Source organism: Lepisosteus oculatus, chromosome 1 (assembly GCF_040954835.1).
Source record: "Lepisosteus oculatus isolate fLepOcu1 chromosome 1, fLepOcu1.hap2, whole genome shotgun sequence".
Lineage (NCBI taxonomy): Eukaryota > Metazoa > Chordata > Actinopteri > Semionotiformes > Lepisosteidae > Lepisosteus > Lepisosteus oculatus.
In genome coordinates this window covers 21,248,266-21,276,265 of record NC_090696.1, presented here as the reverse complement: position 1 = coordinate 21,276,265, position 28,000 = coordinate 21,248,266, and the positions used below count along the sequence as shown (strand labels likewise).

General features: G+C 51.1%; 1 protein-coding gene and 1 long non-coding RNA gene across 3 annotated transcripts; one reads left to right on the top strand and one right to left on the bottom strand.

Moving 5' to 3' along the window:
• Positions 1-12: 12 nt before the first annotated feature.
• Positions 13-9,195, bottom strand: tac3a (tachykinin precursor 3a). 2 transcript variants are annotated; one of them, XM_015344463.2, is made up of 7 exons: positions 8,973-9,146; positions 7,468-7,592; positions 5,922-6,024; positions 3,579-3,605; positions 3,342-3,395; positions 2,434-2,509; positions 13-386 (listed from the first exon to the last, which is right to left on the bottom strand). In XM_015344463.2, the coding sequence occupies exons 2-7, from the start codon at positions 7,570-7,572 to the stop codon at positions 368-370; spliced, it is 384 nt and encodes a 127-aa protein (XP_015199949.1). In that variant the 5' UTR covers positions 7,573-7,592; positions 8,973-9,146; the 3' UTR covers positions 13-367. The 2 variants fall into 2 exon arrangements, with proteins under 2 accessions (XP_015199949.1, XP_069043440.1); XM_069187339.1 differs by lacking the exon at positions 13-386 and adding an exon at positions 1,370-1,956 and having other exon boundaries at positions 8,973-9,195.
• On the top strand, positions 5,776-28,000 carry LOC138237736 (uncharacterized). The gene is made up of 4 exons (XR_011189100.1): positions 5,776-5,841; positions 20,621-20,765; positions 25,262-25,610; positions 26,579-28,000. It is a non-coding gene; the product is annotated as an uncharacterized lncRNA (long non-coding RNA).

Sequence of the window (28,000 nt, the reverse complement as noted above, 5' to 3'; positions counted from 1 at the left end):
GAGCTTACGAAATCAAATAACTCACTTTTATTTACAAAAATTAGTGAACTCTACAAAAAAAAACGATATACACCAATCAATAATGACAGTTCATGTGAGGGGAGGGAAATAGTTTTTAAGTAGATCTATATATGTACATATTGTATACAGCTACAGCGGCACAGTTTCACAACATTGAGTAACATGGAACAGAGTGACGTTTCTGGTAAATTCCAAAACCAGTCTCTTATTTATTTTATTTTTTTTATTTCTGCTCAGAATCAGAAGCTCTTTATAGAAAATAAGATTTCAAGTTCCCGGAAACGGTGCGGCAGGCCCGCGGCGGGGACGCGGTCCGAGGAGGAGGAGGGTCCGGGGTCCCGCTGGGCTACGCGCCTCGACGGAACCTGAAACGGCAGACAGGCACGTGAAGAGCGCGCGTACCAGGGGCCACCCCGCTGCTTTGGGGGTAACCCGGCCCCACGTGTGTGTGGGGGGGGGGCAGGGTCCTCTCGCTCAGCTCCCGAGTATCTTCCGGCGCTTGGGTCCGCTTGAACAATAAGCAAACGGATTCTGAGACGGAACAGGCTTGTTTTTGAGGTACTCAGACCTCTCGATCTGCCGCTGTATTAAGGGTACAGACTGCCGGCCTTTAAAACGCCTCAGGTCCTGCTCCAGTGAGCCGACTCTGGGCTAGTACAGCTGCAAACAAGTCACCCTGTTACGTCAACCCAACCGCTGCCAATTATGTTAGAGGTCAAATACGATTTTTCCCCCCTCTTTCGTCAACCGTTATCATTTAGTAAAAGTTTATGGAAACTTTCCGCACGGCACGAAATCCACGCGTGGGGTATGTCAAAGGAAGCAAAGTGACGTGGGAGAAGGACTCGGGAAATGGATTAGGGGAACCCGCCCGGAATGAAGAAAGTAAGATAGCAGCAGCGGGCTCACCAGCCGCAAAGTGTCCTATATCTCTAGAGCGAGCCCACCGCGATCATCGCGTTGTTGGCAAACTGTGGGGCAGGGTCTGACAAGCGCCTCTCGGTTAACTATTTTAATTTTATTAACGGCCAAGGGTTACGGGCATCTTAGCTGTAGCTCATTGGTTTCTCGTGGGTTTTTTTTTGAATCTTAAAATAACCCGTTCTACCCTCTGGTGGAGGCCAGCCGGGGCAGGACCGGACCGGGTCACAGGAAGGGCTGGCGCTGTGCCCGCCCGCAGCCCCAGCAGAGACGTGGAACGGGACCGGGCCGGCAGCACGCCCACAGCCGGCTGTCTCCCCGCTCCAGCCCCAGTATGAGAGCAATGACCCCCGTGTCGACTTGCAAACGGTAAACACACGCGGTCAGGGGGTGGGGAGAGATCATGAGGTTTTCCTGGAGGGACGTTTACGAGTATCCGACGGCGACAGCTAGCGGGAAACACTGGGACTCCGCATCACTTTGCCGTTCGCATTATTTTCGCGTTGTTCTTTATTTCTCGCGGTTCAGCCCCGCTCCGGAACACCGGAATCACGGGCATTGTCTAAAGCAATAGGAAATCGTTAAGGTGCCGTTCAACGCCCTTCACACTACCTTATCACTCAGTAAAATCACACAGCCCATAGCTGTAACTATAAAACGTCTACAGCCTAGGTGAACAGAGTATACAAACACCACGCTTGAAATACAAGTTGTTTCATAAATTGCGGTAATGAAAGACTGAAACTAAGACTCCACTTAGCGCTTTCGGCTGTTAATAAGCGGGCAGCTCACAGGATGCAACTCCGTGTAGAGCCTTATGGACGGAGCTCTCCCTCGGCGGAGCAGCCACAGCGATCGGCGCGGCGATCAGGGAGGAGCGGAGGAGCTGGGGGTGGCTCAGCCGCCAAAGTGCAGGACCGACCCCGAGCTCGGAAGTCAAGCTTCTCCGGGTTTATCCAACTATGGGTCGCGGTGGAGCTGGAGCCCATTCCAGCAAGCAGGGCGGGATACACCCTGGACAGGATACCAGTCCATCACAGGGGACACAGACACAGACACCAGGGCTAATCTTCCCTGAAGCCAGTTAACCTGCCAGCATGTCTGTCTTCTCATAATTGTGTCGGGTTGTGCAATCCTGAAAGTCGGTTTCCTGCCATAGTTACATCTTTACCCCCCCATGCATCAGAGATGATCCAGGTATGCAGTTCAGGGCAGCTGTGTTACGGCCCACAGGGGACAGCTTTACTCAGAATAGAGCTCCGCCCCAAGACTGGCATCCCCTCGGGCCCTGCTGAGCCGAAATTAAGAGCCAGGGCTCCCGCAGACAGGCGCTCTGCTTTTACAACCTATCCAGGGCAGACTGGGGGCAGCCAGGGACAGATGAGGAGGTGGCAGGGAGTTCCACATGATGCCAGGAATGGAAGGGGTCTTGGCTGGACGCTGGCCGGACTTGTCCCTCACCTCCCTCAGGCTGGAGGACTCTCCTCTTACCTCATTTTGCACTTGTTAGGGAGAAGACTTCCTCTGGACTCGGGGTAGGACTCCCGTTTCAATGGGCTGCGCATCCCTGCAATTGCAAAACAGCAGGCAGGTTGACTGGTACAGCATAGAGGTCACACCCTGTGCCCTGGGCCACACTGAACAGCAGAGTCCAGGACTTGAGGCCATGATCTCTACAGAGTGTCCAGGGCTCCGGATGTCCCACACTGACAGGCTGAAGGACCTGAGTCTCTTTAGTGTGAAGGGAGTGTCCCACACGGACAGGCTGAAGGACCTGAGTAGGAGTTGGGAACGAGCTGCCAAGCCATGTTGTTGATGATCCTCAGCTCAATTAACTGCTGAACAGAATAGACGGTTTGGTGCAATTAAAAGCTGCTTTGGAATGAACCCCTACTGGACAGCTGCCCTCCAGACCAGGGTGGCATAGAGCAGAGGTTCCCCAAACACGGCTTGGGGGGACCCTTGCGTCCTCTGATTTTTGCTGCAGTCAAGTCCTTAATCACAAGCTGATTGATTTCACTCCCCCCCCCACACACACACACACACACTTGGAGCATATTTGTACATTTGTTCCCACTAAACCAAAAAGCAAACACGATTTGTAAGTGGTGTTGACTCTGCACCCATCTCCGACATCCACAACTCTCCAGCAGCTGTGGAATCACGTGGACCTGTGCTGCGGGGGGGGGGGGTGGAGACGCTGTGGGAGCGATACCCCGCCTTGCCCCGTGATGAACCCCGTTACCCTCCGCAGCTCCACCTGCGAGCGCATTTCAGAGGTCGGTTCCTGAACGGGCCACACGGGGGCGCTCACAGCCTGAAGACGGGGCAGGCGCCGCTGCAGAACACGATCACATTCTTGCCGCAATCGCCTGTCCTCGCACCCCCCACCCACTCACCGGCTTCCGTGTTCCTCCGGCCCATCAGTCCCACGAAGAAATCGTGCATATCCCCTGCAATAGAGTCAGTTTTTTTGGGGGGTGTTTATCAAAACGGGATTGCAACAACGGCCATTATAAATACTGTGGCCAAGTTTTAAGTACTTTTAAAAGCTCGTCAGACGCGCAAAATGCGGCTTACGTATAGGGACAGAGACACAAACACAAGGACCAGGCGACAAATCATCGAGCGCTTACTTTTCTGTGGCGACAACTCGTTCATTCCTGTAATTGAAAGAGAAGGATCATTAACTATATTACAAAAGAGGGAAAAAAAACTACCGGATCGAATGAACCCGACCCGATCCCAGACACTAAACACTGTTGTGGGTTTCGTCCGAACCGCAGTCGAGCCAACTGTAACTACTGGAGAGGTCGGAGTTCAAATAAACGGGCTGGTCCCCCTGAGGGAACGGCGCTACACGAGTTCAAACCTCCGTTTGTTCTTCCTACCCATTTCTAGAAGTTAGGAGGCGGGGATGAAGGATGGCTCAATAAACGGCGAGGCAGCGTTAGCGCGGTGTAATGAACGATATCCATTACAGTCCGTGACCGAGGGCGGGGCGAGTCCCAGCGCCTTCATCCGACTGCTCTCCGTCAGATCGTTGTCTGCTTAATTGGACTCGTTTGCCAACGTCTCCCGGCTCCTCGGGGGCGGATTCGAGCAGACCTACAGCAAGAACCCGGTAGACACGGCGGTCCGAACGGATCGGAACCGGGCGGCCCCACAATTCCTGAGCAGCCTTGTTCCTTAGAGGGTGTCGGCGGAAGGAAACGGGTCGATCTCCTTTGCCTTTGAGATCAGGCCCGGTCTCCTTCCTGGAGCCCTTCGTTTTAACACAGGAAAAATGGACAGATATTGGGGGGGTAATTAATCGCGCATCTGCTAACAGAAGCTACCGGAATAGCACGAAGCAATGGACAACCGATGGACAGATTAACGGAAAGTCTCAGGGGAGCTTTGACGAGCTCGGAATCGCCGAGCGTCTCGGAGGGAGGGGAGAGGGTCTGCTGTCCGCTCAGTATGGGGCCGTGTCCTGCCTGAAGGTCCGGCAGCACCCTGTGTGAACAGCTGCTCACCACAGCATCTACACGGGAAGAGCACGGAGCCAGGACAGGGACCCCGGCTAATGAAGAAACCCCCAGCAGGGGGCAGTGTGTGTGTATGTGTGTGTGTGAGGTTGGACTAGGGGAGCAAGAGAGACTCCCATCACCTTCCACGACCAGAACAATCCCCTGACCTCACCCCTGCTGGAAACCAGCGCACCTATCCTGTTCAGTCCCCACACACCACCACCCTCCTCCTCTCACGCCCAGCTGAAGTCCGTCCTGCTGCAGGAATGGGATGGGATGGGGATAGATCAGATCCCGGAGGAATCCGTCAGGCCACGCCCTGTCCCAGCTGCGCACACAGGTTAATTCCCTCGGGAGTCCCGATGCTCCTGCTCGCGAGGCTCAATTGGGTTAACTCCGGTTCAAGAACCCATCAGCGATGGCGGGTAGACCTCGCGCTGCAGTAAAATGCGGCTTATTACCGACGGCGACGTGTCAGATCTTGTATTTCTCCCATCTTATCTTCCGAGTACATATAATGCACGCACCTCCCCCCAGCTACAGTACCGGTTTCACACAGAAAACACGCTCTCGCCGCGCTAATGCGATGTAACTGGCTCCAAGACCCATCGACCTCGTCCAAGCACTGCCCGGGCATGCTTCCAACATTAATATCCTCCATCTATCCTCGAGTCGGCGGTAAACTCCAGCACGATCAAGACTCGTCCGCAGCCATTACCGTCGTCTGCTAGCCGGCAGGGACTGTAACGCGGTTGGGAGATGCGGCTAGCCCGGGAAGACAGAATTTAATTTAGGCTGGTAATCCAGTTTGAGGCTCATAAAAGACGTATCCGCGAACAGCCGGCGCAGTCGGGTTAGATTTCTCCCGGGGTCCCCTGGAGGGGATTTTAGAGACGAACGGAGCGCCACGTCCGCAGCCGGGCGGGATGTCCGCCAGCAACAGGCGATTCATTGCGAGACTTCAGTACCTCCAGGCTCCACAGACCCCGAACAACGTACGGGAATTTGTAAATAATTTAGTAAGAAGTGGGTGGGGGGGGGGGAGATAGTTTTACATCATCCATAGTTACAGTAAAGCCAGTCAAGTGAAATAGGACCCGGTTCGTTTGACTTTTGCATTTTGAGCATATTAAAAGGCATCTGGGGTTCAAGATACGGTGGCACGCGACAGGTTCCGATAAACGCGGGCAGAGCGAGGAAGTGACGCAGTTCGGCGCGAGGCTCTTTGTGGCGCGAGAAAGGGCGGTTGAACGAGGCGGCCGGTCTCCGGTGAACCCGGGGCCAAGGTAACGCTTCGAATACAGTGTAAGGAGTAGAGCTGAAGACTCCCTCAGCGCTGTCAGAGGACTGCTGTGGACCCTGTGATTCTACCGTCATCTCGCCTGAGGTACGCCGTGTATGGGCCCCGCCGCCGCCAGGTCTGACCGCTTTCCTCCGCGGAAAGCCCAGCGTGCCCTCGACACTCACCTGTGCTTCTCCTGCCCATGAGCCCCACGAAGCCGTCATAGTTGAAGCCGTCATAGAACCTCTTCAGGAACCCGCGGGGGAGGGTGTTCGGGTTCGGGCTGTCCTGAGGGGAGTTCGACAACACGTCACCCCCTCAAGACGGGAGGGAGGGTTACCCCGGTGCTGTCCGCGGTTCTCACCTGCGGTCTCTACCCAAGTCAAAACCGGACATGAAGGCTTGAGCGCACTGCCTTGATGCGCCTGCCTCTCGGCTGAATTAACACACTTCCCCACAGTACTCAACATGTAACCGTTGAGTACAGTGATAAGTCATAACACTTCATGCATGACTGTTATCGTTTTGACAGGCTATGCTTGAAGTGCGTTTTTAAAAGTGTTTGAAATAAATAGTAGTGTACTACAAGTCGTTTCATCCACATTTGCGATGGTCTCGCAGGCCAATTTAAACCACAGACCGTTCTGGCGCTTCCTGTAGTCTAGGTGTTATATCCGTTTCAGTTTGACCTAGGCAACGATTAATACATTTTAAGGGATCTAGTTCACCATTACGTTATAACTTGAATACAAGGTACAGTCTTCAAGTCCTGTATTCAGAGACTCAGGACGGATTTTATGCACAGTGGTTGGTAGTTCTCTTCTGCTTTCAAGTTACGTGGTGATGCACTCAGACCATTCAAGTGACTCAAGCCGGCGGGCGATCCGTGATGACGTCATAAGGGGTCAACACCGATACCCGAGCCTTTCTGACAACATCAACACTGTTCTGGAAAGCAGGTCGTCAACATTAGTCTGAATCTGGTGTGTGCCAACGGGGGCAACCAGACCATAATATCAACACCCTTCTTTTTGCGTCTTCGTTTTCTGTGGGATTTGAACCCGTTGAATTACTTGGATATTTGGTCACGCCGACTACGTCATCTATCACACAGCTGGACAGTTTTTCCAAGCGGTCTTTTCGGGAAACACCGTCCCTTCCGTTTTGTGGGATGAGAGGAGGGGTCGTTCCGGTACTATTGCTGTTCCATCATTGTGTCCACGTATCCCTTGGAAATCTGGACAGCGCTCCGAAGTCTTTTCCCTTACCTCTCTCAGGGATACGTAACGTCTCACCCTCCACTCAAAGGATTTCTATGTATCGCATGAGTACATAAAACGCACATCAACCTCCATCTGCTTTCTTGTTCCCTTGTCACTTTTATTCATGGTGTAGCAATAACGTTTTTGCATCACTTGTAATCCCTTGCAAAGACATTACATTCACTAACAAGCCGACATTAACACGCGCAAAACTGCCTCCTACTTATCCTTGTCGCCCTCAGCGAGGACGCGCACACGCGCTTCCCCGGCCTGCATCTTTAGTCTCTGGAAGGCTTGGCGGAGCTCGTGCGCTTCCGCGAGGGGGGACACCGGGCTGGACACGAACACCTGCAGCCACGCGCAGACCAACTGGCGCGCGCTCTTTCAGGTCTTGCCGCCCGAGTACCCCGCGTGCCCCACCCCCCGTGGGCCATCGCGCTCGCCCTGGCCACGGTCACCTGCTCTTTACCTTGATCTCGGCGCCCAGCGGCTCGTCCGGCTCCTCGCAGCTCGACTGACACGACCTGAAAGCCAGCATGAGAGACAGCATCGCCAGCACCGCACAGCTCCTCATCGTCCTCGGCTGGGACTCGCCTGGCGGGAACAGGAGAGTCACTCGTGGGGGACAGCCAGCCCAGGTATACCAGGTATGCCCTGCTGTCTAGGGGCGCTTCATGCTTCTGATGGTCTCCGCGGTTACAGAATCAAGGCTGTAAAATAACGCGCTAAAATAAAGGCGCTCAAAGAGCTTGGCGCACGCAGAGACACTTGGCAGCGGTACCGCTCCTCAAAAGAGGGTTTTATCTCCATCTGCTCGTCCACAGAAGAGACCGTGACGGGGACAGTGGAGCTTTCAGCGTCTCGGAAGGAAAAACGCCTTTTGTCTTCGCCGGCGGCGGAGCGCTCCTCCGCTCCGCACGAGCCCAGTTCCTGGGGGCTGAACGCGACAGGTGAAGCCCGGAAAGTTTGGTTATTTTTTCGCTTCTGCGGGCTAAAATGTGTGGGATGCAAAGACTTCGAGCCGCTTCTCTACATTGTTTTGGGTGTAGCAGATCTTTAGAAATTTAAAACGAGCATTCGAGTTTACCTACGGAAAGCAATCACGTTTCAGACCGTGGTTTCCGGAGTTCGTCACCCCACCATACGGTCAGAACCGGCGCTTTCGCGGCGCTCGCCAAGGGTGCGCGCGCCTCGCCCGTCTGGAACAGAAACGGGCTGTACCCCGCGCTCAAAGGGACTCGGAGACGGCGTGTTAACCCGAGTCTCGAAACGACTTGCACGGTATGCATCTCAACCATGAGAGAGGCAACATCACGCGCAGGAGCCGAGTTGGAAAGCTTGCGAAAAGATGCTGCGCATCTATATGACAGTTTGTCCCGATCAGAGAAGATGGACACCAAATGAACCCCCACAACCAGTCTTCTGCATAGTTCTGTTCAACTCTGGGATGCCTGACCCGCTCAGTTTATCCCCGAGAACGGGATTCGGCTCTGCACAGCCCTCCGCCGCCTGCAAATTCCCACCCCAAACCCGTGTGTGGTTGCTTTTAAAATCGTTATTAGACACTTTCTGACACTTCTCTCGTAGTCCCCGAGAACGCTGCCGTCTGCGACTGCGACATTGAGTTAATCTCCTCTCTGCGGGATCACGCCCGCGTGTTCGTCTGTGGATTGGGCAGAGAAGGCAGCCCACGCCACACCTCAACCAGTCTCTTCCAAAATCGCTTCTATATATTGCAGTTCTGGAGCAAATAAATTTGAGGTAAAATTATATATTTACTGCGATGTTGGAAGACGCCGTTGCTTACTGTGGTTTCATAGTAAATGCCCAGTAGCAAAGCGTTTTCTTGTCAGCTCTCGGCAGTAACGCAGACATTCCTGCAGACAATAAAATTGATCTCGATATCATCTCCCTGTCTCTATGAATAAACTGTGGTCTACTTCACTCCCAGAAGATGAAAAAGAGTCTTCTTACCTGGATATATCGACCTGCTAGTGTATTCTTCTCGTGAGCAGGGGTGCCGCGCGGTGTCGAAAGTGCTCGAGGAGTGCAGTGCGACTTCTTGCGAGCTCGCGGACAGGCCGTCCCGTATCTTGCTGACCTCTACCTTCTCGCGCGTCGCCTTCCCGCTCCACCTGCTCCTTAAATGACACGGCGGCGATTCCAGCGTCCAATCAGCGGCGGCGAGGTGGGCGTGGTTCTCGAGGTATTCACCTCGCTCCTCAGGACGCCAATTGGGTGAGCAAGTTTATCGACTGACTGCATCAATGCCCCCCCCCCACCCCCACACAAACAGCTGCGGTTTATAATGAAGTTGTATAAATTATGAATGACCCCCGAGGTCACATCACCACCCCCCCCTTTTTTTCCGAGGTGCTTTTTTACATCGTTGCTGTAGTCACCCTTCAGTTGTTTCTCAAAATATCCCATCAGTCTTCCTGTTATAACTCACACATAGAGGTTTGTGGTTGTGCGTGTGGGAGCCTGTGTGCTTGAGCATGTCTTTGTGCCTGTATGTGTAAATGATCGAGCGTGTACGCGTGTTTGTGTGTGCATCAGCACAAGAGTGTGTGTAGAAGCATGTGTGTGTTAGGGTAGTTGTGAATGTTTGTGCGAATCTGTGTGCGTGTGTGTATCAATGTGTGTGTCTGTGCGTAGGAGCATGTGTGAGTGTGTATGATGTAAAGTGGTGCATGATTGTGTGAGTAATAGTGTGTATGTATTCGTGTAATAGTGTGAATATGAACAAGTAATAGGTTTATTCCAGGCTGAAAAGAGAAGAAAGAAAACCCAACGTTTCGGCCGTGGAGCCTTCTTCATAGTGTGAATATGTCTGTGTAAGTAAGTGTGTGTCTCTGCGTGTTTAAGAGTGTGTATGAGAGTGTAAGAGTCTGAATGTGTGTGTGTGAGTGTGTGTAAGGAAGAGTGTGCGTGATGGCGAGAGAGGGAATGTGTGACAGCGCTTCACGTATTTGTGAAGGTGGACAATAGAAGCTTGTCGCAGATGAGCTCCTAGGAGTTTAGCTCAAAGTCACCGCAGGCTGCTTGTCTGAAAGAAAACAGCAGCTCTACAAGCGATTAAGACAGACGTCGCTCTGTGTCTTAAAGCAGCTACTCAATTAGTGAGAATAACACAGAACGAGTGGGGAATACAGGGGGGGGAGAGAGAGACAGAGAGGGGGGGATGCGGAGGTGTCAGGGAAGCTGAGAAGACAGAGAGGCTCTGTCTGCAGCCCTGTCTGTGAGGCGTTGGTGAAGCACGATATCCCCTTCGTCACAGATCTACAGTAGTAGCTCTGGCCTCGGAGAAGGCAAGCTGGATCCCACCTGCTGCTCTCACCGACGTCGCTGTTCGGGTCCTGGAATCCCTGCAGAACGGCACCTCCTCTGCCCAGCCCCGTGTCTGCGCGACAGCTGTAACCCAAACACACCCTGAGACAGCAGCCACGCCAGTCCAGCGAATAGAGGCTTTCAGGCCGACCAGTGTTAGACTGGGCGCCCCTGTCCTGGCACAGCACAGTAGCTCGTGGAATGGAGAAGCACTGACCTTGCAGAATTTGCTTTGACCCCCATTTAGCGTTTGATGTTTGACAGATTAAGTTGATCGCTTCCGAAGGGATGGTGGCACCGTGGGGGGCTTGGAAGCCTGCAGTGCTGGCCCTGGACTCAAATCCAGACTTGGGGTCCTCAATTGACTTCAAATGAGCCCTCAGCTGAACCAAAACGTCACTCGGTTGGAACCCTGTGCAAGGCTTTTGTTTCGTGCTCCTGGATGGGAGGTTATAATAATAATAATAATAATAATAATAATAATAATAATAATAATAATAATAATAATAATTGCTTACACTTATATAGCGCTTTTCTGGACACTCCACTCAAAGCGCTTTACAGGTAATGGGGACTCCCCTCCACCACCACCAATGTGCAGCCCCACCTGGATGATGCGACGGCAGCCATAGTGCGCCAGAATGCTCACCACACACCAGCTATCAGTGGGGAGGAGAGCAGAGTAATGTAGCCAATTCAAAGAGGGGGATTATTAGTAAGGGCCAATGGGGAAATTTGGCCAGGACGCCGGTTAGATTTGGTTAGATTTGGTTAGATTTGCTTATGAAATGCAGTGGTTGAAAGTCAGATCTCTCACACGTTTAGGAACTGGAAACAAAGGAAGAGCCCAAAAGCAATCTGGTATTGGGTCTATTGAGGGTTCCACTATTTCTTTGGGAGCTCGGGTGGAGCACGACCCCGGAAGCGTGGGGGTCCCCAGGACCAGGATTGGGAATCCTTGGGATCATGCCTGTTGTAGAGTTTGTCGGCACGGGGCGGCATAGTAGTCCAGAGGTTAACACTGCTTCCTCGCAGCACTGTGGCCCTAGGTTCCATTCTGGATCTGAGGTGCTATTTGTGTTGAGTTTGTAACCCCATGTTTCTGTAGGTTCTGTAGGTCTCATGCTTCTGGGAGAATTGGCCCTGGTGTGAGTGTGTGTCTGTGTGTCCGCCCTGCGATGGATTGGCTTCCCTATAACAGGGTGCCTTGTGCCTGTTGCTTGCTGGGATAGACTCTGCCTTTTAGTGTTTCTTAATGGTGCCTTTCAGGAGGCTTAGTGGTGCAGTGGTCAGGGGGTGGGTGTTGTTAACAGGAAGTTCCTGGTTCAACGCCTCCTGACACTGCACTACACCCTTCCTCAGAAAGTTTACTATCAGCCACAAGACATCTTCTAGAATCCCACCTGTGTGCCGGAGTGTAGAGCTGACAGGTGGGCTGAGAGTAGCCGGAAAGGACTGAATCTCATTAGCAGTAGTTAGAATGAAGATACATGCAACGGAGCTGAACTAAAAGGAAGGTTCTCCCTGCTGCCCTGCTCTGTAAATCCAGATTCCAGTGGACTGCCCTGCCAGCGCAGGAACGGGACAAGCTGTTGCAGGTCTCACCAGGCAGTACGAAAGCAGTCACTGGAGCCTCGGCGTTGAGCTCGCTTCCCCCAGTTTCACTGAAAGGCTCATGCGTGGATGTGAGCCTGATGCCCGTCGGCCGCGTGCCGGCACCAGCTGCACAGCAGCGAGGGCTGGTATTGACATCTTCAGAGGCACCGGCGGAACAGGCCTCAATTAAGCACAGAGTTGATTAGCACGGACACCCATTGTTATCGCCTACCACAGCCCGCTGGAGGCCACGAGGAACAATTACAGCACTGCTCCTGCAACAGATCTATTTTTATTACCCCTTTCCCAGGCAGGAGGCAATTTTTACCCACTTCGTTTTCCGTCTGATGAAATGTGTCTGCCAGAAACGCATCTGTACTGCTGGCGACAGAACTGCGGCGTTTCTTCTGTAATGACAGTGGACACTTCGCTAGGCACTTTGTAACTCTGTGCTGCATTACTGAAAGGCCTATATTTAGGCTGATGTTGGCTCTGAAATGTACAGAGATTGGTACTGAAATAATATGCACGAGGCACAACACCCAGCACAAATCACATGGTAGTAGGTAGGTATTCACAGTGGAAGTTTACCGAGTCTCAGAACCTCTGTCAGGAATACCCTCCTGTGTCACAGGATTTGTCTGAATCAGGCCCTACACACACAGCCTGAGCTATAGTACATAGTGAAAAGGGAAGTGTATTTATAAAACTTTACATTAAGAGTGGTGGGAGTCCAAGCTGTCCAGTCATGTTGTTGAAGACGAAACATCTTTCGAGAAACTGCTGAATGAGCGCCTGAAGGAGCTCCCCTACTGTCAGCCAAACAATTAAAATATATGACTGGCCTCCTCTCATTTGTAATCTTTCCTGGTGCTCTCATGTACCTCTGTGTTTGTGCATGCTCTATCTTGTGGTCAGTGCTGTGTCGTACATGTAATCTTCTCGCAGCAGATGCTCGTTTTCATGTGACAGGGTGCCGCGAGCTTGTAAGCATGTGAATGCAAATGCTTCTTTTTTTGCTGTCTAAACCCTGATGGTTTTTTTCATTGCTCCTGACCCCAGATGCGTGGCCGCGAAGCGTAAGCGGGAGGCAGAGACAAGCGGGGTCAGGGAGCTCATTTCCAAACCAATTTGAGCACCGCGCCCGCAAAATGAGAGGAAATGGGAAAAGAGACTCGGCAGATTGAGGCGTCGTTATTACCACGGCCGCGCGCCGTGCGGTTCTTGTGCCGCACAAATGCTCAGGCTCCCTGCTCCGAGCTCCGGTCTCAGTGGCGGCAGGCTTGCCTCAGCTACCCAGACAGCCACTTTGTGTCCTAAGTGTGAAAGATAGAGAGAAGAGAGGTTTCGTGAACAGGGGGAGCTGAAATTGCTTCTCCTTTACCATAGATTATCTCTAAAAGGAGGTGACAAGCTGGCGAACCAGGGAGCTATATTTGTGAACGACGTCCTCAGTGTTGTCTTTGACGTAGCCCTGCTGTGCATCTTCAAGGTTTCTGAGTCCCAGACGAGGTGTGACTGTGACGAGCTGCCGGAGGGCAGGAAATGGAATGAGAGAATGAGAGAGATGTCTCTGGGACGGCGGCAGAGAATAATTGAATCCAGAAGACAACAGAAAAGTCCTGTGTGAGGTTGAATTGATGTTACTTTGACGGAGGTGAGCAGAGAGAGGCAGACTGGAGGGGTCTGCCCTGGAAGCGAAGAGCATTCTGGGTAGAATCTGTGGGTGGTTTGATCTGGGTTTAATAAAAAAAGCAGTGTCTCTGTGTTAGAGGAAGTTTGACTCGTTTGGTTAGTTAGTACCCATAATGCCTTCTAGATGCTTCATGTCAATTCCGTTGGGTATTGTCTTCATCATCTTCAAAGATATGGCTGGACAGTAAATGGGCTTCTCTAGTTTCTAGTTTTTAAACAGCTGTTCTTCAATTCATGTGTGACCCTTGATCTTTATTTTAGTGCTCACAGTTGTAACCAGCCCCATGATACAAGATAAAACTTTTACGATGACATCATCATGTCCAAAGGCATTCAAAATGCACACCTCCCCACCCACACACTCGTCAGATGGGTCAATCTCTCTTACACAGCAGATGACACACATGACTGGACTCTTAGGCCGGGACACTAGAGGTTCAAGTCTGAGACCTTCTGGGTAAAGAAAAGAAAGCCTCCTGTTACCATTTTTAAATGTGCTTCCATGTAGTTTCCACTGGGTTCCATGTTTTCCTTTTCCACTGGATTGACTCAAGACTAACAAGGTTCAGTTCCTTCAGCCTGTCAGTGCAGGATATTCCCTTCAGACTAAAGAGACTCAGTTTTTTCAGCCTGTCAGTGTGGGACACTCCCTTCAGACTAAAGAGACTCAGGTCCTTCAGCCTGTCAGTGCAGGATATTCCCTTCAGCCTAAAGAAGACAGTAGACAGGTTCTTCAGCCTGTCAGTGCGGGACACTCCCTTCAGACTAAAGAGACTCAGTTTTTTCAGCCTGTCAGTGTGGGACACTCCCTTCAGACTAAAGAGACTCAGGTCCTTCAGCCTGTCAGTGCAGGATATTCCCTTCAGCCTAAAGAAGACAGAAGACAGGTTCTTCAGCCTGTCAGTGCATACAAAAGCCAAACAGATAGCATGCCAGGAATTTAACCAAGGGCCTCAATGCTCCAAGACACCAATGTTAAACACCGTGCCACCACGCCAGCCAGAATGTAGATACTTTAAATTAAGAAAAAGGGCAGTGGTTCCAGTACATGCTCCAGTGGTACTCCCCTACTTACATCACCCCAATCTCAGTATTCACCCCTTATCTGTACCACCTGTTTTCTCTGTAATAAGCAATCCTCAACCCAATCACTCAAGTTAAGATATATCCCATTGGACTGCAATCTGAGATCTGAGACAGAGCATACGTGTCGCAAACAGATTGTATGTATTCAATTGTAACACTTGTGCCTGTCAGAACATTTATTAAAAATGCTCCCGTACTCACAGAAAGGGCTCCTGTCTTCTGATTTCAGCCCAGTCCTTCTTATAATTCGCCTCACAAGCTCCAGCAAGACGCCACACAGACACTGCCCTACTGGTTGATGCAGAATGGCATAATGATTTTAGCAACTCGGAGGGTTGGTAATCACCATGGATCACGCACTCCTGGCCAACGGTGAGGAGCCGTCACTGCTTTTGGATGAAGGCTCCCCCTGCTGGCATACCTGAGCCTATCAATGACCGACTTACAGCGTACCTCCACCACGGAGAGTTCTCTTCAATTATCGGCTAACGCAGCTTTCAGGACTCATTAGGAAAACATCTCTGCAGTGTCGCTAATAAAACAAGCGCTGGAAAATGCAGAGAGCCAAAGAGAGATGATGTAAGGCAAACAAAACACATAAATAATGACTGCGACAGGACTGAGAGGGGATTTCAGAAATGAAAGAGGAAAGGAGGGGCTCAGAGAGTTCAGATGGAGTTGTCTGAGTCTCTGAAACGGCCTGTTTTCAGAATCAGCCTGGTTTGTGCCAGTTTGGACTTTGTCATTTGCATGGAGTGGTTTGAAACCAGGATTCTATGTTCCCAGTCTTTTAAAAACCAATATGAAGACGTTAGGCAGTGCTGTAATTGGGTATAACTCAGTCTGTCTCCCAAGAGGGAGACTGAGAGGGCTCTCACCGGTAGTTAACACCTCACCTGCTCCATACCAGCCCCCTCCTCCTGCAATCTGTCGGCGGTTTGATTGCTCTGCGTCTCCGCACAAGGGCGGAACGCTCATCCTGACTTGCCTGCCTCCGCCCCCCCGTGCTGAGAGCGTGCGCATATCCCTGCTCAATCTAACCGGAGCTTCCCAGGGCGTTGACGCGCGCTAACAAGGACGAGAGGCATAGAGCGTGTGGAGAATGAAAAAATGGAGCAACTCCCCCCCCCTCACAAACACACACGCAACTCGGAAAGCAAGTTGGTAAACAAAAATGAGGGATTTGTTTAAATTTCACGCTGTGGTATAAAACATCAGCCTCATGGAGCAACTGAGTCAGGCCCAGTCTCTGGTGACTGGGCATGTTGGTGCTCCCCCCAGTAGCTGCCTATAGTGTGTCAGCAGTGCAGACCAAAATATGTGGACCACCTACCCCCCCCCCCCCCCCCCTTCTCAAATTTGACATATCAGGCCTCTGCAAGCAGCCAGCACGTCTGCAACAGGACATGGTGCATGTGTGCCACCAGGTGCTGACTGCCTGTGAGCCCCGTCCTGCCCTGCTGTCCTAGCGGGATGCCCTTCAAGCCGAGGCCGTGATTAATTGTGTTGGGGCTGAACTGAACAGTTCCACTGGACTCTTCTGGCCTTCGACCACGTCCGCACAAGGCCAGCTGCGCCTTCTCACTGACGCTTGGCGCCGCCGCGGACAGGTGGCGTGCTCCCCTGGGGTTGTGCCAGGGCGGCCAGTGGCATTAGTGCTGCGTGGGTAGCTCATTTTCAACCCCGAGAGCTCGTTATCTGATCTGTTGCAGTGCCCTCACTGTTACAGGCTTCCCAGTCCTGCCTCGGTTGCGTGACCTGAAGAACAGAGCGCCTGCCGGCTGGCCTTTGAGAAGGATTTACCTGCAGGTATCGCGGCTCGCCTCCTGTAGCAGAGGGCCCGGGCCAGGGCACTGCCCGTGTTGTGAAGACCAGTCCCTCAGTGCCCCAACTCCCTGCCTCCTCAGCCGGTGTGTCACTCATGCTAGGAAACGGGATCAGTAAACAGCCCCCGGGGGTCCTTTCCTGGGGTCTTCAGTCACAGACCACGGGATCCGGCCCTTTGATACACAAAAAAGAAATGAATAAATGAATAATGTCAGTGTTAATTCGGATCTTCAGTACCCACCAGCCCTCCTGCTTACCCCCCGCAGAGCCCTGGGTGGGCACAGCAGGCAGTGTAACTCTCGAGAGAGGCAGGTGACAGGGATCTGCACTCACAAAGCAGCAGAGCGCTGACAATCGCACCACAGCTTCCTACACCACCTGTGTGCGGCTGCCGTCAGCGGGTCGGAGCTTACATCCCAGAAGACAGCACAGTCCAGCGGGGTTTCGATGTCTCTTTCCATCGGCCTAAGATGTGAGGACAAAGGTTAATTAATTAAGTAATTAATTAGCTTGGCTTGCTCATTAAGGGCTCAGGAGGAAAGGAAGTGAGGAGATAGTGTTAGCCAAAAGGGTTGCTTTGATTATTACACACACCAAAATATTAGGAACCTTCCAGCATAACACCACCAGCATCTTGGTTGCTCTATTTATCCTCCCGGCTTTTAACTGATTGATTGAGGAGAGGGTGGTAGCTAAGGTCTGTAATTGAAATGATTAGTGCAAAAGCTGAGGAGCCCAGGAATAAACTCCCTGGCTGGAGCAATTGACGCTTCGTGACAGCTCATGTCATGATCACCAGAGCCTCAGTACGCACCAGGATCCTCTTTCCACATGTACTTGATACAACAGAGCCTCGGACTGAGACAGATTGTCCTTGGATTGGATGCTTGGTTATTTGCGAAAAGAAATCATTTAATCCAAATTAATAGAAGAACACACGACCATCGGAAAAAATTGAAACGTACTTTTTTTAGTAGCACTGCTTATGAGCTAAAGACATCCTGTTTATTCTGTAAGCAGCAAGAGTTGTCTTTTCCTGTAATGAGATAAACGCCCACGTTGCTGTTAGCGCCAGCTGCGTCTGAGTCGAGCCCGTGATGGCTTTAGATCCATCACAGGAACATCTGGAGGTCAGGGGTCGACCGGGGGTCAGCCCAGGTGCCCCTTTTTCAACCTCACTCCGTGGAGCGGTGGGCCTGGAGACAGGTGGCTAACGGAGAGTGCTGGCATTAATTCAGAGGGCCGGGAGGCCATTCAGGACGCTTGAGGGCTAAGCTGTTCATTAGCCATTAACACACTCTTGCTCTCTCTTGCGTCTCGCCACTGAGCAGGTCAAAGCCCCCCTGCGCCCACCGGCATCAGGAAAGCTTGAGCCGTTTGTTATGTGGGAGAAGGGGGGCAGCACAGCTGGCTACAGGCCCGCACGTCTCATCGCAAACCCCTGGTTACCACAACAGAATGTCCTGGCCTTTGCTTGCAGTCCGTCTCTGGTGTTGGTTGTGCCGTGAGTACTTGATGAATATTCTGGTGTTTTTGTTTTAAAAAAGCTCTTTCTTAGGAGGGTCCAAATGGCTGTAGGTGCAACTACATCCCAGCAGGGAGAGCCGTTTGGGAGGTTGGGTTTTGCTTTGTCCTTCAGAAATGGCGGGTTCCAGTCTAGCCTGCATCATCCGCTGACAGTGACAGGAATGGGCCAAGCGGCTGCATTTGGTGACCTTGTCCTTGCAGTTAGCCAGGCAAGTGCATGCCTGCGTGCATTTATTTCTATTAACCGTGACATTGTAAGCAGAAAAAAAACGTCTTCCAATAAGATGGTTTTTCATGATATTGCTATAAAGAGCCCAGCCAGGCTTTGTGTTACGCTCCGGTATTTAGACAGGATATTCTTTTTCTTCAGGAGTTCATGAAGCTGAATGTGTGCCTACATTTTGAGCAGGCTATAGGAAAGAACTCTGAATGTGACTCCAATGCCCTCCAGCTGAGGAACCGACAAAAGCAGCTATTCTCAAGCCTGCAACGAGAAGCCTTCCTCATTGTTTGCTGTGAATCGGCAATTTGCCATAAGAAACAGTTTGCGCTGTGGTGAATAGACAACAGCCTTGAAGAATAGAGAAAAAAGGGTGTTTGGAATACTAGAAAAAAGTTTTGCTCAACACGCAGGATCTAAGGGGTAATTAGGGTGACCCCAGGGTCTACAGTACAAGTCTATTCATTGGGTGGGGATTGTAAGATAGGCAGGGGTTGGTGTGTGTGTGGGGGGGGCGGCACTACAATGCTGTTGCCTTCCCTCTTTAAAGGTAGAAAAGCCACTTGTGGAACTCACTGAGTCCGGCCCGGGGCGCAAGTTCAACCCCCGGCTCTTGTGTGAGCATCCTCCACCGCATGGAGAGGTGGAACAGAGCGTGGAGCTGCGGGGAGAGGGGGCAAGAGGGAAGAATGAGGGACTGAAAGAGAGGAAAGGGGGAGACGAGGGGTTGAGAGAACGGGGAAGAGGGGGATGAGGGGGATGGAGGAGCCAGGGGAGAGGGAGAGCAGTAACACAAACACTGCAGAGCCCGAGAACAAGACATCAAGGGAGAGAAGAGCGACAGAGGAAGGAGAGGGGGGGAGATTGATGAAGGGAAAGAGGGACGTTACCCAGCAATTGGACAGACTGCAGTGGAGCAATCTTCAGCCTGTACTCTGTCACGGCCTCATCTCCCTGATGGATCCTCACACTTAACGCTGTAATCTTCCTCCACAAGCAGCAGCAATTTCTCCCTCATCTCCTGTGCAATTTCACCTGCCCGTGTGCCCAGCCCCCCTGCTGCAGCGCAACACGGCACAAGAGACTCCCAGAGCACATTTACAGTGAAACACTTGCTTTTCTCCTGGGGCCCGGCCAACAGCCAGGCAAATACTTTCACGCTAAGCATGCTGTGGTGTCCAGCGCTCCAGACACTAACGAGCTCAGATATCTAACAGGCTTGACTGTAATACCTGTTCTGAAAGGGTCTTTGTCTTGGCAGAAACAATAAGAAAGCACAAGGGAGGTTTACGTTACTAATAATCGTGCTTCAGTCACCATCTTGTGTGTGTCAGGGGATGTAGCAGGAGAAGGGCTGGAGGGCTGTTCCTCCTCAGACATTACTGAAGCCTGCAGGAAGCTGGGACATGAACTAGCAAGTGTTAACTGAATAGGCTTTGCTCTGGGGAACCAGGGGCCTCCTGAAACCCCAGAAATGTGCAGAAGGCTCTCTGGGCGGCCCTCTCGCACTGTCGTTCTCCTCGATGTCTGTCATATCCTGCTTTCGGGGCTTAGATCGACCCCCCCGCCCCTACTTCACAAATCAGACGCCTTTCCTCAGCTGAGGCGTTTGGAGTTACATGTGGGCCCGTTGTAATGGGAGCCAGTCCAGGCTCCTGTGAAGCGTAGTTCAGGACCCTATGCAGACGGTATAATCCGGAAGTACGTGGAGAAGGACATCTGGGAAAGGTATGGCAGGATCAGGACGGGGTGACAGATGGTGACGGCGGTGATCCTGTGCTCGGGGGGGTGGCGAAAGCAACTAGTCCAGGGAAGTCCAAAACAGGAAATCCAGGGGTGCAGTCCAAAGTCCAAAAACCGGGCAATCCATCCAAGACAAGACAGGGTTAAAATCTGGAACGGGATCTGGAACAGGGACCGGGAATAAAACCAGGGTAACGAGGCCAGGCGCTCCGAACCCCGGACTCAGACGGGCAGGACGCCGTGATGAAGCCTATGCCGTCGGGTATCTCCTGGACCCGCTGGTAGGCGGGCTTCCGGGCGTCCCTCTCCCAGTGCTGAGCCAGGAATAACGAGAGCGCCAGGCTTAAATAGTGAGACAAACAGGGGGCAGGTGCACGCAATCAACTCAATTCCGAAAGAGTCGGAGCGCCCTGAGGAGGAGGGATGACAATCGTGACACCCGCGGGTGGAAACTGTCGGGCTTGCCGGTCCTGGAGACGTGACGGAGCGGGATGTCAGCGGGGTATTGACAGCGAGTGAGCCCAAGGGGGCAGTAAACAGAAGAGTGCGTGCTCAAGAGGTGTCAGACGGCCTGTTCCCCTGTAATCCCCCCCCCCAGAGTGAGGATTCCTGTGAGCGCTGAGAAACACGAGGGGGCCACTATCCTGTCCCGGAGAGACAGCTGAGCCATCCAGAGCGTCGAGGAGAAAGCCCCATCTGTGGCAGCTATTCAATTAATGGACCCAAGGAGGACAGGCGACCAGGTAACGTGTGTTTATATAGTGCCTTACACACGGAGTGCCTTAAAGTGTTTCAGCTGGGCCTCGTTGAGAAAATCGAGAAAATTGTGCCTAGGGTGTCCAATAAGAATGACAGGGTTAATCTATCAGTCTGATCTAATAATAACGATTGGTCATTTAGCTGATGCCTTTATCCAAAGTGACTTACAGAGACTGAGGGGGTGATCTGTGGCTCCAGCATGAGCAGCTGCACAGCCACAACCGACAGGGCCTCTCCGGACGCGTGTCCTGTCTGCTGCAGTGCTCTGGGGGGAGGGGAGGCGGCACACAGTGCCAGGAGACGGGTCTGAACCAGGAACCTCCTCCTGAACTACAGAAATGACCCGGCCTCAGCTCCTGTATGGGTCTGCATAGCCGGTCACATAGTCCTTGCTGCTGATAATGTGCTCATGGATCTCAATACCACTTTAATGTTACCTGCCCTCTTCCCACCTCTCCCACAAAACCTATCTGTGTCTGTTTCAGCAGCTAGGCATAAAAATGCAATTTGTGTCTCGCAGCATGCTGCTGCTGGAGCAGTGTAATCTTGCCGGCTGGTCAAAAAACGGATTTTATTTCTAAAGGGGGCTCATTTCTGGATGTATATATTAATGACTTATTACATGAGCGCAGAAGGAGAAGAGGATGAGGGAAGGAAAAAAAAACTGAACAAGCACCTTGTTCAGCACAACATGGAAGAGTTCATTCATTACATCATCTTCTTCAGTCTATAAAATTCATCTCTATTTTCTCATCCTGCTGTTTGTGCTCTGCAAGGCTATCTACTGTGTCTCCTGAGACACCTTTCTTGTGGAAACTGGGAAGCCTTGAAGTTATCTTTTGAAACTTGCTGGTCGCCAGTGCGAAGGGGCCAGGACAAGAGTAAATGTAGGAGATCCTTGTACACATGCTCATTTAGTTACAAATGTGATCTTAAGTTGGAAGAAAGTAAGGAATTGGGAATGAGGATGGGTCGCTTAGTCCACTTTGTTGGGGGGGAAATAGTGGTGTAGTTGTCTGGTTGTCTCCCTGTTGTGGCTATATCTGATCCTGGGGGATCATTTTTTCCTCATTTCCGGGAGCGCCTTAGCCGGTGAGCGCTGTGCCTTTGATCCCAGGAAACCTGGAACTGCCATCTGCTCAGCTCACTGCTTAATACCCCTCTCCCCTCCCCCCCCCCAACGCCTCCTCCCAGAGACAGGCTGTGCTGGAAAACCAAAAGGGAGAGACTCCTACAATTGCTGTTGTCACCAGAAAGCCTCAATGAGAAAGGTCAGCAGAGAAAGCTCGATTAGAAAGGTGTAAAGCAGTGCACAGGGACTCTGTGCTCAAATCCAAGGTGTGGCACAGCTGCTGTATTTAATGAGGTTCTAATATAATACTGTGTATTAAAATATATGCCTTCCTCAGATTGCTCCAATAACATGCCCACCTATATAAATGGGCACACATCTGAAGAGTAATTGTAATTAATACGACAGCAGCCCCTGTCATGATGTAGGTAGGTGTGGTAGGTAGGTGTGTTTGCTCTCAGTGACTAATTGACTAAACCGGCCTACTTTACCATCTTCCTCCAGATCTCTAGGTACTGGAGCTCTATAGATACCCAGAAACCCTGTATTTCACAGGCAAGTAAAAGCCTAGGCAAGGGAAGAGTGGACCTGTGAGGGAGCAGGCCAGACAGAGACAGAGAGAGGTAATGACAGAGGTCACCCTGGGGTTTGAAATGGCTCCTAAGAAGGAAGCATTAACACAGTTTGGAACATCCAGCCCATTTGGTATTTAGTAACTACTTGATTCAAGTGTCTCATCCAGCTTCTTCTTGAGAGAAGATAATGTATCGGCTCAACCTCATGGCTGCTCAGCTTGTCCCAGACTCCCACCACCCTTTGTGTAAACAAGTGTCTCCTGTTTTCAGATCTCAGTGTGTGTCCACCTGTGTCACTTTCAGGTGTGCCGCCACCTTTGGCTTGGACTTTTACCCTTCGTATCACAGTATTTCTCACTAAACGTGGAGACTGGACACATTCATCCTGCAGTGTATAGCAAGGTGCCCAAAGCACTTATACCCCCGAATCCAGTGCTTCTTTCCTCCCAGCCCTGTACGTTTATCCAGCCTGGACCCAGGTCCAGAGGCCGGGGAGCGGGCGAACAGGACGCCGACAGAGATATCGAATGGCATGCACGAGTGATTCTGTCTTTCCTGATTTGTCACACTTTTCCAATAGCAGAACACTCGGGGAGCTGTGCAAGAATTCTGAGGGCAACAACTTCTCTGGTGGTGGGGGTCAGAGCAGGGTCATCTGTGGGTCACAGGGCAGGGATCAGGCACTCTAAGTGTAGCTGGGCTCTATTTGTGCTGCTATTGAAGAACACGGCCAGTGGCAGCTAAATGAATTCATTCTCTGTCTACAGTGTCAAGCTGTTCTGAATGTTTATCTTTATTTTGTCAGTGTGTTCGTCTTGGATTCTGACCTTATTAATTAATTATTCACTGCAGATGATCATTCAATGTAGGACTTGTCAAGCTGGAGTTTAAAAAAACTGTTTGGGGAAAATGCACCTGTTACTTGTTGGGATTTCTCGTCTCATTTGATCAAATGAAAACAGTTTTCTGGGATAATTTCAGTTAAACAGTCCTGGAATAAGAAAAAATGACATGGTATTCCAATGGTAAGAATAACCACCTCTCATTGTTGCGGTCGATTTTGGAAAATGGGATCCTTCTATGTGGAGTTTGTATGATGTCATTGTGTTTTTGAAGGTTCTTTCTGCTTCACTCCTCCTTCCAGCTGGTGGTATAGCCATATTGTTATTGAGATGGACTGACTAGCATCTAGTCAACAGTGTGGTTCTGTCTTGTGACCAGTGATGGACTGGCGTCCTGTCCGGAGTGTGTGCACAAAGCCCAGAGTTGGACTGGTGTCCTGACCAGGGTGTGTGTGCCCAGTGATGGACTGGTGTCCTGACCAGGATGTGTGTGTGCCCAGAGATGGACTGGTGTCCTGTCCAGAGTGTGTGCACCCAGCCCAGAGTTGGACTGGTGTCCTGACCAGGGTGTGTGTGTGCCCAGAGTTGGACTAGTTTCCAGTCCAGGATGAGTATGCCCAGTGATGGACTGGTGTCCAGTCCAGGGTGTATATCCGTGCCCTGCCTTGTCCTAGGTTTCCAGGATAGACTCTGGGCTGCCATTACTCAACAGGAGGAAATGATTAGGACTCGTTATTTCTTCAGAAAACACAGAGGACAGCTTTTGGCGAAGAATTCCTGTCTTCACTCTCTCTGTTGTCCCGCCTGCTGAATCTTGTTCGCATCACTCCACTCCATGCTGATTAATGGATGACGGAAACTAGCAGCTGTTGCTCAGTGTTTAAGGGACAATCACTCAAGTCAGAGTCTTTCTAACCCTCCTGTCTTCCAGAAAATACAAACCCAGTAATCGCTAGGATAATTGTTCCTTCTACCCTCTGATTTCTTGCTGCTTTAGCTATTGAAAATAGTTATTTAGGGATCCTGAGTGGCTCTCAGTAGACAGAAGGGTGATTTCTATGTCCCTGAATAACTGTATCCAGGATAACTGAGACTGGTTTGGAAGCAGTGTTACGCTATTGGCTGAGTGTAGCTGAGGGGTGGGGCTGGGAAGAGTCAGCCAGAGTGCTCTCAGATCCTGGAAGAACAGCTTCCTGGGTGCCAGGAAGTGATGTCAGTGAGAGACAGTCCTTCTCCTCCAGTTGGCACTATCTCTCCTGTCAGGCTCTTTGCACTTGATATAATACTTCCTGCTGTGTATAGCGCCTTTCATCTCAGAGGATCTCTGCACTTCATGTATAGGAGGGGGCTGGCTTCGTCCCCTACTGAAGAGCAGCCCTGTTGCACAGCAGCTCAGGGAGAGGAGAGAGAAACTTTAGGGAGGAAAAAGTTTACAAGCTCAGAGATGAATGTCTCTGGCAGGTGGGTGTGTCCTCTCCTCCACAAGCTCCCCCTACAGGACAGGAGGAGTCACTGCAACCAGAGACTTAAGGACACAACTGGTGACTGGGAACCGGTTTGATATTAAACTACAAAAGGCTGTTTTGGCTGCCTGTACTTCTGTCCTTTTATGTTTCTGAAAATACTTTCACAAATGTATTAAATCAACAAAAAAAGAAAATCTGGAAGAGCAACTGTGGGTAGTTGGAAGTATTTGGTCTCTGTTTCTTGGGATGGGAGACGTCACATGAAGGAGACCTCTTGGAGGCTGATCAATAGGTGAGATATTACCAGCTACACAGAGAGCTGGTGAGACTGGGATGTCAGAGCCTGACATGGCTGCTGCCCTGTACAGGAGCATGTTCCAGAACTGATTTATCAGTGATCAATAAATATAGCTTCAACAACCAATAGCATATTCCTTTGATTTACAGAACGCCTGCTCTTCTCTGGACTGATTCACCACTTTTGAGGCTTAAAATTACCTTCATTTTTCTTGTCTGTTTTTTCAGCTCTGATCCGGACTTTACAGTACCTGGTGCACACAGACATAAACCTGTGATGAGCTCTTGATAAGCTCACAAATGAAGCTCCTAGGACCGATCTTTTTGAAACTTGCCTCCGAATGAAGTCCTTGAAAACTGTTGCTGAAAATTGCCTTATCATCTCATTTTCGGGAAAAAAGAAGAGGCTATAAAGAAGAAAGTTATAGCAGCAGCTGAGTCACTAATGTGCAGCATCACGTCCTCCTATCTGTAATGCCTCTCTCTCTCCGTTCCTACTCCGATGAGTTGTCCAGAGCGAGATACGGGCGGATGGAGATCTCATCTGCTGCAGCGCAGAGCCAGGAGCCAGGACGGGGTAAGTGGCTCCTGTACCACTCCTCAAGTGGCAGAGCTGAAATTGGTTTAGTAAGAGTTTGAAATTGCTCCCCTGAGCTCTGTCACGCACACACTGAGCCTTTGATTCCTCACAGGCTTCTGTCCACAGGGCAGGTAGACAACTACACACACCCATACACAAACATACATACTGTATGTACACGCAGACATGCAAACACACATCCTTGCACACAGAAACACATATTGCATGCACGCTCACACACTGACACATAAACACACATATACACACAGATGAACATGTACATATATGAGACACACAAACACAGACACACATGCGCAAACACAGACACCCTCACATGTACAGAGACACACCAACAGAGACACCCACATGCACAGACACACACAGAGACACACCCACATGCACAGACACACACAGAGAGACACACCCACATGTACTGTACAGAGAAACACACAGAGAGACAAACCCACATGCACAGACACACACAGAGAGACACACCCACATGCACAGAGATACAGAGAGATACACCTATAGACAAACCCACATGCGCAGAGACACAAACAGAAACACAGACATACCAACCTGCACACAGACGCACACATACACACTGAGACACAATAAGCGCATAGGGGGTTCCTGAGCTGTATGTGTACATTGAACAACAAATGCTGTTGTATGTTTCCCCATGTTTGTGTGGATTTTCTCTGGGGTCTCCAGTTTCCTCCCACAGTCCAAGGACATGCTGGTTAACTGGCTGGTGTGAGTGTGTGTGTCCCGGGATGGACTGGTGTCCTGTCCAGGGTGTACCCCATCTTGTGCCTGTAGCTTGCTGGGATAGGCTCCGGCTCCCCTGCCACTCTGAACTGGAAGACGGCGTTAGAAAATGGATGGATGGATTTTTAGTATTTTGTTTACTTTTCCACCCGTGCAACATCACCCTGAATTTATTTTCTCCTTTCTCCTCCGAGTGTCGTCATCGGCCCAGAGAATACCGCTAGGGCCGAGACCGTGACCCCCCGCCACGCGCAGAGGGGGCGGATCGTGCGCGGAAGACGGCATGAACAAGCAGGCAAGCCGTGAATTCAGATCAGCCTTGAGTGACTTCAGCCTCGCTGGTGCCGAGAGAACAAAACGCGCACTGTCACGCAGCCTTGAGATTAATTGAATTATAGCGACTGGAGGCCCTCCTGCTACCCCCTTTGAACAAGCTGGTGAAAGAGCTTGTTAAAACAGGCCTGTGGCAGTTAACAGCTGCTCTTGCTGAAACTTTGCACTTACAGTATACAGTACAGTATACCAGGACACAAACGTTCTTCCTCCGGTGTTTCAGAGTCTTACAGGCGCTGTTAACTTTTACGGATCGTATCCCTCTTCCTGTTCTTTCTGTTGCTTCGGTGACCTGCCTCATAATCTCCATATTGCTTCCTAGACGGCCCACGCTGAGGTATTGCCAAATCTCCATTGCACAAAGAGGACTTACCTGCAACCTGAGTTTAAGGAAGTGCAGTGGGGAAGCAATTTGGAGTCGCACGATGCTTTGAAGCCTATCTGTTCAACTGAGGCCCTGCACAATGCTGAGATGCTTCCCCAGCCCGTTTGCTTGAACATTTAGTCTTTCCCTTTTTTAGTGCGTAGTAAAGCACACTGCAAGCGTGGGTTTGACAGCCTTGTTGTGTTTGTAGTGTGCTCAGAGGGTCCAGGTGAATCTGGTAATGAGCGCGGCTCGGTCCTGACCTGACAGCCCCCAAGTTAATTAATGAGAAGCCTCCGGCAGTAGATCTGGCCAGGCAGTGTCAAGCTCTGCCGGAATCTGCTTTCTGCAAACGCTGCAAACCTGCTGTAACGCCACTGTATAATGGTGGACATGTCAGGAGAATGACAAGGCCACTTTTAACACACACACAGGCCACACAAGCAATACAGCTTTTAACACATACACACTGGTCTCAAAAGCACTACAGCTTTGAACACACACTGGCCTGACAAACAATACAGCTTTTAACACACCCTGGCTTCGCAAGCAGTACACCTGAGCCTCAGCATATCACAGCAGTCCAGGGTGGCAGATATTGATCAGGCAGGTGTTTAATTGACTGTTCCCTGACAGCTCAGCCCTCAGCGCTACAAGAGAAGTAGCTAGAGACAGTTTCAGCCCCTATTGTCTTCATCTCCCACCCCCTCCTCCTCCTCGTCCTCCATTGAGCTCTCCGAGAGCTGTCTCTGCAAGGGGCTTTTTAGGTGCAGCTCCCGGTTTCTTTGCAGGCAGCAATCATGCTCCTGCCTTCAAGCACTCCATCATCGAGCCCTGCTGGAGAGGGAAGATGAAAACGCAGGATGAAGATCAGGCGAAAGTGCCGCGGGGGCTGGAGGACCGAAGTTTTTCTGTCTGA